Genomic DNA, 11,278 nt, shown 5'->3' with positions numbered 1-11,278 from the left:
CTACCTCCATGAACCTCTCCGTTCACTTCGGTTTTTCTAGATCTTACACATACGGTAGGACTCCTTGGGCGAGTGATCAGCTCGTCGCAAGGCCTCTACCTGTACACAAACACAGAAAAACACAAACATCCATGTCCTGAGTGGGATTCGAACCCACGATCCCGGCTTCCGAGCGAGCGAAGACAGTGCATGCCTTAGACCGCTCAGCTATTGATTTTATTTGATCCCATAAAATACGTGTAGTCTGCAAATGTTTCCTCCCTCCAAAAGACTTTCTCATTCGGCGCTAAGCAACACGAGCAGCTGATGCAGACTTGTTGAATAAATTGTTTAAACCACAATGGTAACTATTCTCCACGAGCTACAACAGCATTCTGCCCACATTGTGTTTATGTGTTTTGTATGCGAATATTCACCGAAAGAGCATTGCTCGATTGATGTTTGTAATGTAGACTTGCATTTTCCAAGAGGATGTAGTAATATTAAAACAGACTTTAAAAAGTAAAGTGTGAGGGTATGAAATTGATTCATAGAGACCAGAGGCGGATTCTTCTGCTTGTTGCTTCCTTGGTTTACTCTTCGCCCTGAAGATGGAGGTACTACGTTCCTCCGAAATATCGGTTAAACTCTGCCAGACGGGATGACATTCCTCAGAGTCATCGCCCATTCAATGAAGCTTCAGGTTTCATAAAAATCTGGGAACTGCTTGCCTGCCCGAGTGACTGCTTCCTTCTTTTCAAAGAATCTACGCTCTGCTTTTAAGTTAGTTGAGTGCTTAAATTTTTCATTTGTGAGATTTTATACCCTTGAAGTTTTTTAATATAATCTGGGGCCGCGCCATAGCTCAAGTGGTTAGTCGCTGGCTTCCCATCGCGGCGGCCCGGGTTCGATCCCGAGTGTGGTCAAGTGGGATTTGTGGTAGGACTGGTTTTCTCCGAGTACTTCGATTTCCCCTGCCAATCTTCATTCCATCAAATTCTCCATCATCATAATCACCCGGGGCAGGTACAATAGGCCAATCAGTGGGCGCCGTACCGAGTGGACCCAGCTGGATTCCACCCCCTCTCCCTACTAAGCGATTTTTTTAAAATATATTAATAACGGTTCCAGTTTCTAAACATTGGATTTAACCTGATTCAGGAGGAAACTATATATGTATGTCTGTATAAGGGATGGGCCACAAAATTCGGCCCTTGCACCGCGACCTTCAATAGGAGGAATTTAAGAGGAGATTGAATTAAGATAATGCTTGCTACCATTCAGTCCAAAACCTTTTGTCTTCTCGTCTGCTGTCTAAAGCATACAAATCAGAATATACAAAACTGTAATTTTGCCTTTGGTTCTGTATGGGTGTGAAACTTTGTCTCTGACATTAAGGGAGGAACATAGCCTGATGGTGTTTGAGAACAGGGTGTTGAGGAGAATATTTGAACCGAAGAGAGATGAAGTGACAGGAGGTTGGAGGAAACTGCATCATGAGGAACTTCATAACATGTACTCTTCTCCAAGCATAATTACAGTGATGGAGTCAAGGAGGATGAGATGGGTAGGGCACGTAGTACGACGGGGGGAAAAGAGGAATGCATATAGGATATTGGTGGGAAAGTCCGAAGGAAAGAAACCACTAGGAAGACCAAGACAAAGGTGGGTGGACAATATTCCAATAGAGCTTAGAAAGATAGGATGGGATGGTATGGATTGGATTGATCTGGCTCAGGACAGGGACCAGTGGAGGGCGCTTGTGAACACGGTAATGAAATTTCGGGTTCTATAAAATTCTGAGAAGTTCTTGAGTAGCTGCACAATTGGCAACTTCTCGAGAAGGGATAAGCTCCATGAGTGATTAAGTGGGTTTAAGCAGAAAATTGTTATACTCTAAAACCGGATAAAAGGCGACATATTTTTTGTTTCATAGTGCGTAGTTTATTAAGTCACCGATAGGCAGCTAAGTTGAAATGCTGTTACTAGATGGCAACAACGTCGCAGAAATGTGACTCAGTGCGAGAGACCCAGTTGCAACTAGTCATATTGCTGGCCGTTGTAGTTCTACCCATTAGGAAATTGGCAAGTGAACTGCATGAAAATAGGTAAAATTACAAAAATATATTTGATTGGTTCGTAAACAAGTATGATAACAGTGCACATAGTTATGGCATTTATCTTGCATGTGGGTTGTGTCCATGCTGACTGGTGCTGACGCCAATACTCGCTGGGTAAGGACCAGTACCGGAACCGGAATTTCGTGTGATGTGGTATCGAACGGTATAGAATTTCTAACTCGCCAGGTTCGCCAGTGTCTAAGTATGGAGGAGTGCGCGTCAGTGTTATGGTAGTGTTCGTTGAGCTAGGAGTTGAGGTCGATTAGCACACATGCCAGCTCAGATCCTTGATAGACATTCGTTAAAAATTTTAAATATGGAGCCAACGAATATATTGTCAAATAATTCTCATCAAGAGTTAATGTCTGGTGGGGATGAATGTGATAGTCTCAAAGAAGTGCCCTCTTTGACGTCTATAGCAGATGGTGCCGGCAATAGAACAGGGAGGCGTGGTTGCAGCACATCCGCGGCGGAGTGGTTGACCATAATAATATTGTGCTTTGTAAACCTTATCAACTATATGGATAGATTTACAATAGCAGGTAAGAATATTTATTTTAGTTCTTGGTTGAATATAGGTTATGATCCATGTAGGTCACGTGTCTTGGTGGTTTATTTTGTGTATCGAAATGCAAGCCTACACAGCTGTATGTCATGATGTGACTATAGACTTGTGTTTCCCGAAACGTCTTTGTCATGAATGCAGACTCACCCTTTTGAGGGGGGCTGATGACTCTGACATCTTATAAACTGGTGAAAGGTGTTTCTAATAGGGTTGCAGTTTGTAGGGTGATGGCTAATGTACCACAAATTATTTTATTACCCTTATGTTGTATTTTTGTTTCGTTCATGTGTCATTGTTGTTAAATGCACCGACAAGTATTTCGTGTTTTTTTTTTGTAGCCTACTCTCTGCATTTTAAAAAAAAATAGAAGGAGGTAAATTAGATCACCTTGCTGTCTATGTTTTCCGCCTCTGCTAACATTGCTAGACAAAGGCTCCCGTGAACACGTTCTTTGGCCTTTACAAGGTAACGGTTCAGTAAACACGTTCCCGCGACGATGAAAACACACTCAACAATAGCGAACTGTTGGACTCCGCGTTTTGTGTGCGATCTGTCTTGTATCAGAACTTGTGTAGTGAAAGCAAAATGGATAGTTAATTCTTCCCANAAAAGTCGAATATATATATGTGTGTGTGTGTGTGTTTCCTGTACCGTGTTTGCACCACACATTTGAGCTATTAATCATTTTTGTGCTGATGTTTTAACAAACGATGGCTTTGAAGGATTTGGTTTCTGAACGTATGTGATATAACGTCATGTAGTCCGTTAAAAGTCTACCGACTTTTCGGAGGAACATGTCGCGATCTTCAAGGTCGGAGAATAAGCCAAGCAAGAAATCAGTACGAAGCAGGTAGCAAGCGTCGGTTGACTTTCGACGGACTGCACGGCACTATATCTCAGAAGGTGGAACTCTTCAAATGGCGCCATGTTTATAGACTTAAATGCTGACTCGTAAAAAACATATAATCGGTCGGAATTAAGCTAAGAAGTTCTTAAATTGTCAGTAGAGTTCGGGACAGCGCCCGTTGATGTTGCACCTCAGAAATTCATAGAGAGAGAGAGAGAGATACGGTTTGAAGATGTATCTCGCTAGTAAAAGTAAAAAAAAAAAAAAAGTAAAGCTATCCCTGTAACAGGCCGTGAAGAACCGACGGGTTGTGAGACGTTGAGGGTCCCACATTATCTAGACAGTCGGCTCAAAGATGGCGGTAAGGTTGTCAGCCTTACGCGCCGGCCGCGCTTTACTCCCCAAGAAAATTATTTAATTAATTCCTGGTACTCATTTCTGTTAGAGGCTGAGTCGACCCCAAGGCCATAGTTCGGCTAGAAGGATTAGGTCAATTGAAAAAAATCCAATGACCTAATCGGGACTTGAACCCGCGACCTTCCGAGACGTTTGGAACACAGACTGTTCATGGTGACCTGGGGGGAGCCCCAAGTTGTTATCTCACAATTACAGACTGCAGACTCCATTTTTTGACATTACAATACAATGGAAATATGAATGTTTTTCCTGCCATTGTGCCTTACCTGTGAGAACAGACACCGCCTATCAAACTCATGCCTACCTGTTCAAATGACCGCAGATCACATGCTATTTTTACGCTGCGCCTCGTGTGTGTGTCCACAGTGACTCATGTAACGGTGTATTTATTTTCTCCCTTCGTCTGATCAAGTTCCCATTACACGGGTTCTGTAGTTCTTTGCATGGCCGCGACATAAAGAGAGCCCCATTTGGACGGCATGGGGGGTTTTGTGATCATTGTACCCAGCTGTTCAAATATGTTGCAGCCCTAAGCTCACTTGCAGCATGGGGTGACCAATCCTTGAATTATTACAATTATTATGTTTCTGGACATTATCCATCGTCGTGTATTTATCTAGGAGCTGGGATAGCGTAGTCGGTATAGCGAACGGTTACGGGCTGGACTACCGAGGGATCGGAGTTCAAGTCCCGGTCAGGTCAAGAATTTTCTCTTCTCCACCTTGTCCAGACCAGCTCTGGGGTCCACGCAACCTCCTATCCAATGGGTACCGGGAGCTCTTTCCCCCGGGGTAAAGCGGCCGGGGCGTGAAGCTGACCTCTCACCTCCAGCTAGTGCCGAGATCAAGAAAATGTGGACCTGTACATCCACTCCCCGATACTCTTTCATGGCGTAGTGCTTAATTAGTTACGCACAGGGACAACTTTACCTTTTACCCGTCTTTATCTGAAAACACCGTCCTGTTTACACCCCTTTTATGGAACCTGGAGGCCCACCACTGTGATCACAACAGCCGTTTCAGATTGCCGTAGCTGTAATGTTATAAGGGAGGTGCTCGGTTTTAATTCTCGGCGGCGACGCCGTCTATTATGATTGGTGATTTTTGTGGTTTTCTTCAGTCTCACCCGTCAAATATCGAATTGGTACCTGCATTATGTCATGATCACTTCCTTTCCAAATCATTCCCACTTCATTATTAACCATCGTACCATGCGACGCTATGTAGTACAGTGGAACCTCGCTTAACGAGCATAATTCGTTTCAGAATCTTAATCGTAAAGCGAAACAATTTTCCCCATATAAATTAATGTAAAATACGATAATGCGTTCCATTCCGAAAAAATACTCAAAAAATTTTATGTATAACGTTTATTCAAAGAAAATTATATATACATTGTTAAGGAGCGTGAATTATCTTCATCGTTCCTTCTATGCGGAATGAACCAACCTGGAATGCGAATTCGATTTGCAGAAAACAAAAAAATCGAAATAATTAGTTTATTTATGATACATATCTAATTCTTTTTTACTAGGAAGCTGTCTAGAGACATTTGTTTTTGCCGACGCTTCAAAATTTGGTGAAAATGCGACACAGCATTATCATTAAATAAATTTGTAGCGCGCATAGCCACAGCCTTATTAGGGTGATGCTTCTCAGTGTACGATGCAACAGTTTCCCATGCTTTCAGCATTTCTCATAATGCGCCAGAAGATTGTTGCTTTGCTGTTACCTCCTCCTCCTCTCTGACAAACTCTCCTCCACAACTTCTTGCTGTGAAACAATTCCAAAGAGTGCAAATCGTTGATGTAGACCGACTGTATGTGCTTGCTAGATCAGCCACGCTCACACCTCGTTCTCGCTTTTCAATGATTTTACATTTCATTTCTACGGTTATTTTTATTCTCTTATGGCTGTCTTTTTGCGGCTTTTTCTTCGGGGACATTTTTGCAAGGGTTATTAAACTTTGCACACAAAAAATGACAAATATGTCTGAACATAAGTTTGGAAAAATGTGTGATCACAAGCGACACTAAGAGCTAGCGGAACGAGTGCTAAACACAGACTGATGTAGCAAGCGCACAATCCGGGACTTCCCCTCTCGTTACTCGTTATGCGAGTCTTTTTTGCTCGTTATGAGAGGTGCTCGTTAAGCGAGGTTCCACTATATAGATACCGACCGTCTCAAAGTAACCCCCCTACATGCGCGCGCAATGTCTACGTATTTGACGCGTCCTGTTACCGTGTGTCTAGCGTCGAATAAATTGCATGTGGATGTCAGCGGCCGTACCTTGTATACTCAACGTTCGCATCGGTGGACCGAGGATCCAGTCACACGTATCCCGGTCGGGGTATCGCCTCTGAACCGATAACCGGGCGGTGACATGTATCGTTACATGTTCTTTGTTGCGGGACAGCAAGCATCTCTGCTGCCGCGCAACATATGTGCCCTAGTGCGTACAAGCCTTAAGGTAGCGTTACAGCTCTCATCCTGCAGTGTTTAGTCCTGTTAATTTATGACGATTAACGCAGGCAACATGTCTGGCAGCTCAACGCACGGTACAACTTGGCACACCTAAGCCTGACGCAATCACGAGGTCAAAGACGTCACCGTTTGGCCTGGCATGGCTCACAAGCAGGCCTCTAGGGGCAGTATTGCTGTAGCGCACGTGGAACCGGCGTTCTGTTCGTTGCGGCAGACCTGTGCGCTGCTAATGTATAGGGGAGGACGTGTACTTATGCAGACCCTCCCTGAAATTCACGCAGCANTGTGGAGGGCTCTTGTGAACACGGTAATGAACCTTCGGGTTCCATAACATGATGAGAAGTTCTTGAGTAGCTGCACAATTGGCGGCTTCTCAAGAAGGGGTCAGCTCCATGAGTAAGGGTATATATAGTTACCACTGCGCTTGACGGGTGAATATATAAATGATATTGAATATAGAAAACCGTCGCTAATCCGGTTACAGTTAATGTGGATGTCGGATAATCCGGATCGAAATATGAAAAATGCTGTTCACAGTTGAGTACATACTTTAAAAGGCACATGGCATTTAGGTAGGCAGATGAGTCACTTGTCTGTTCAGACAAAACTTGACAAGTTTCTTCAAACCTATATCATTACGTTCAGAAACAAGTACAACTTTTGAGTCTTCTGTCGATGAATAAATGTACTGTTTTTATATAATTAAATAAATAATTAAATACTGTATAGTGATATTTTGTTATTTATTTTCATCAGTACTGCTTATATCAATACATTTATTTGTGTTCTGTTATTTTTTTTTCATTGCTAGTGGGGTGGGACTAAGTCCCTTGTACTACGGCCACTTCTGGCCTATTGTACCAGCCCCAGATGATAGGTGAGGGTGATTGTGGAGCAATTAGTGGAATAAAGATCGACTAACCGCTTGAGCTATGGCGCGGCCTATTTGTGTTCCAAGTTGGGTTGCATAAAAACTGGGGATTTCTTGAGCATTTTATATACTTCTGGCTTCTTATGAAGGTCTGTGCTTGAGAACCGTTGAACAGATCACCATTAACGTAAGATTTGAGGTTTTCACGACGGTGACTATGAAGAATGCCGTCTTCTGGGAGGTGGCTCCGTGTAGATCATGTGTGAACCGACGTTTCGGAGGAACGTCGGTTCAGTCTGCAGCCACCTGCTCACGCTGGTTCCTCTCGCGGATTTTTCGACCCTGACGATGGAGGCGATACGTTCCTCCGAAATTTCGGTTCAGTCTGCAGCCACCTGCTCAAGCTGGTTCATCGCTCATGGATTTTTCTGCCTTGAAGTTGGAAGAGATACGTTCCTCCGAAACGTCGGTTCATACAAGATCTACGCGGCGCCACATCCCAGAAGACGGCATTCTTCAGATCTCCGTGGAATTTGATATTGATCTTTAAAAAATCTGACGATGCCTTCACCGAGCAGGTTGGTTTAACGATAACGGGTCTTGACTCGAAGTCGACAAGTTTTCGTTTCGAATCTCACGTCTCCTATACTGATGGAAGTTTTTCTTAAAGGCCTTCAAAGCATATGCCGGGGTAATACCTGGATTAGGCTCAAACTGCTTCCTTCCAAACCATTTTAACTCGTCCCACCAGCTTTATATTGTAGCTATTTAGAAACATTGACGACACATTGTAGTTCTGGTTAGAATCGTCCATCACTAGCGGACATTTTCACATGAACGTGTACGTGGGTTTTATATGCTCCTCTCCGGCGTCACTCTTGAAATGTTGTTCAGAACGTGTTTCTGTAGAGTAAAACGAATCGCACATTTGTATGATGAATGCACTTCTTGTGTGGGTCTTAAGGTTTTATATATTATGACACGTCAGCACATTACTAGGCAACGGCTCGATAAACACTTCGCGATAGGAGCACGCGACAGTACGGCGAATGTTTATACCTCGTTGCGAAATCCAGGAGGGTTCAGCAGTTGAGGGTACAAGGGCGAGAATGGAACGTGTCCTTAGTGACTTGCGAAGATTAGTTGAGTACAGATTAGGACAGAGGAGCACAGAGTGATTGAAGACGAAATAAGAAGGCTTCATAGTGATTTGAAGTGATAGTTTCTGTGTTGAGATCCGATGCCAGGAGACGACTAGTGAAGACGGGCAGATCTAGTGCGTCTGCAATTGTGAACTAGAAAGTGTGTAATTCAGCGATACCGCTGTATTAATTTTGGTTAAGAGAGATTGTACCCGCAGTGCTAATAAATCCAATCACCCGAATTAGAACCCGTCATTTTCGTCACGCGTACCACCCTACACGTGACAGTATAATTAAGAGGAAACGCGCCAGAATTATTACACTAACTTCCCAGCTAGTTCTCTTGTCTGCCTCTCTTTGGGAACATGTTATATTTGCTCTGTGAGGCGGGGACTAAGACCGTCCCTTATCATTCAGAATCATCCGGACTTGCTGTTCTGATTTATGTTTTGTTTACGATGACGAACTAGCTGATCAGATGATGTATGACCTTGCCTACGTGCTTCGAATAAGAAATTAACTCTTTTTATGGTGTTCTTCACTGTGTGCAGTCTTATTTTCTATTTACATAAGCACTGCAGAGCACATACCCTGGGGCATTGCGTCTGTATAACGAGATACCTGGCGACATTAAAAGGAAAACGCCGCTCACAGCAAGTGTGCTCAGAACTTGAGGCACCTGGTTCGATTCTTGATCAGAGCCCAGCTTGGCCGATTTGAGGTTTCTCGAGTTTTTTCTCCATTTGTAGTTATATATATATACGCACTGGGTTCTTGTCATGCAGTCACTTTCTCTGCCGCGTTCTGCAACCTCATCAGTCGGTGCAGCGTCGTGTAATATACAGGGACATTAGTGGTTCAGTGAGACCATGTTCTCTGCAGCTGCGACTGTGTAAGCCCATTACATTCCAACCCGTGACTCCTGCAAGCACAGCGGTTACTGTATGTAAGGTAAAGCTGTCCCTGTAACAGACCGTCGAGGTTCCCACATTTTGTAGACAGTCGGCTCACAGATGGCGGTGAGGTTGTTAGCCTTACGCGCTGGCCGCCGTTTACTACGAGGGATATTCCTGGTACTCATTTCTGGTAGAGGCCGAGTCGACCCCAGCGCCTAGATCGTTACATTTTCTTGACAGAACCGTCAAATTTCGGACGGTCGCCATGTTTCTAAATAGCATACAGGTATCTCCCATCAGAAGAGGAAGTGCACTTTCGTGGCAGGGCGCTAGTGTTTGTTTTATGGGTACTAGGGCACTTGAGGCAGGGAGGGGGACGCATGTTTATCTGCCCAAGCTTATCAGCTAACGTCACCTGTCAACAAATCCGAGGTTCTTGAAGCCCTCACGCGGCGCCTGGTTCGATCATACGATCGTGATTCAAGTGGCGTGTTTTCCAGAAATGTCCAGCGATAGTTTTATCGCGTTTTAAGATTGTGCTTTAATGAAACGTTCCCCTCACGCCAGTTCGTACAGCCGTCATGTTGGCATTCCTGATGGGAGGATATTAAACAGTAAGAGGGAGTGGCCTTTAACCGCATGCTGTTCGTACTCAAATTAATAAAAATTGGTCCGTTAGATCATAATATTGTAACGAGTACAGCCGTTGCTATACAATAGGCGGACAAACACCCGTTTCTATGCATCGGTCGAGGTATTGTTGGACTATAACAATGTAAATAATTTTCTTTGTGGTCCGTGCCGAGATGTTACAAGCGGGAGAGTTGTCAGCAGTTCAGTCGAGTTAATAATTATATAACAAAATTATGCAGACAACAAGCAGAAGTCATACAAAACCATAATAACGAAAATGTTCGCACTATTGGACAAGGCGAAGCCCGACACAGAAAGTATAAGAGGCTTAAACTTGGCGGCGGTCAAGCATACGACCGTTAAAGTGACTAGACTGCCGTTATAGCAGAAGCTACTGGTACTGTACTGAGCCTGGACTGACAAATGACTTACTACTGCAGACAATTACTCTGACAAAAGACAGACCCTTCCTATCATGAGAGAGGGCGCCCCACGATAACAAGACCGTAACTGTCAAACAGTAATAAATATCTCGTCATAAGCCCCAGATTGGGCTCGACACCAAGACTTACTGATTGAGTGACCATCAGTCGCAGTGTGACTTTGACAGTGCAGTTGGGTGAAGTAACGTGAAGTAGCCGGTTGAAGTCAGCCTGTGTAGCGATAGGAGGTTGGTGTGAAAAGGCCGCCAGTGTGGGGCCCACTTAGTTGAGAGTGAGTCCTGCAGGGCGGCTGTGACAAGGAGACCTGAGCGCGGGAAGCTGAAGAATCTCCCTGGGTAAAACCGTTGCCATCAAACTGCTAGTGGAGGCTGTAACAGACCGAGGACAATAGTCGGTGTGTATAGTTCCGAGTGGCGTATGTAACCCTGCAGATGCGTTTTGGCCGGTGTCCTTCACTGTCTGCGCATGAGAGCGAGTCTATGCTACGAACTTCGTTTGCAGAGATAACATTCGTAGGCTGGCTGCTTGTGAGGTTGAAAGTTGCTCTCCGGCTGCAGGAGGAATTTCACTGTAACTTTAGTCTTATCAGTCACAATTCAGGCTTTTTAACATCGTATTATGATGAACTAATTTACTCAAAGTATGCTGCACTACACTAGTAACGTTAAATTTAAACACACAGAAATATCAACAATGAAGAAGGCAGGAGGAAATACAGAAGACTTAGGAATGAATTGAAAAGAGCCACGGACAGGGCCAAAAAGGAATATCTTGAAAAGATATGTAATCAGATTATAGAATTTCAAAGAACAGGACGTTATGATTTGATGTACATGAAGACAAAAGAACTAGGATGGAAAGAGAATCATGGGATTCAAAAT

At 44.0% G+C, this 11,278-nt stretch overlaps 1 protein-coding gene across 2 annotated transcripts in view; it reads left to right on the top strand.

Moving 5' to 3' along the window:
- Window positions 1-2,094: 2,094 nt before the first annotated feature.
- Window positions 2,095-11,278, top strand: part of LOC111875274 (protein spinster) — a 72,394-nt gene continuing 63,210 nt past the window's right edge. Inside the window, exon 1 of one of the 2 annotated variants that reach the window (XM_023871382.2) lies at window positions 2,095-2,641. In XM_023871382.2, the coding sequence (XP_023727150.1) occupies window positions 2,371-2,641 (271 nt within the window). In that variant the 5' untranslated portion in view covers window positions 2,095-2,370. The remainder of the gene's footprint in view (window positions 2,642-11,278) is intronic. The other variant, XM_023871381.2, reaches the window with a different exon arrangement.

This window comes from Cryptotermes secundus, unplaced genomic scaffold, assembly GCF_002891405.2.
Source record: "Cryptotermes secundus unplaced genomic scaffold, Csec_1.0 scaffold526, whole genome shotgun sequence".
NCBI lineage: Eukaryota > Metazoa > Arthropoda > Insecta > Blattodea > Kalotermitidae > Cryptotermes > Cryptotermes secundus.
The sequence above is the reverse complement of the archived record's forward strand: the minus strand, read 5'-3'. Positions and strand labels throughout refer to the sequence as shown.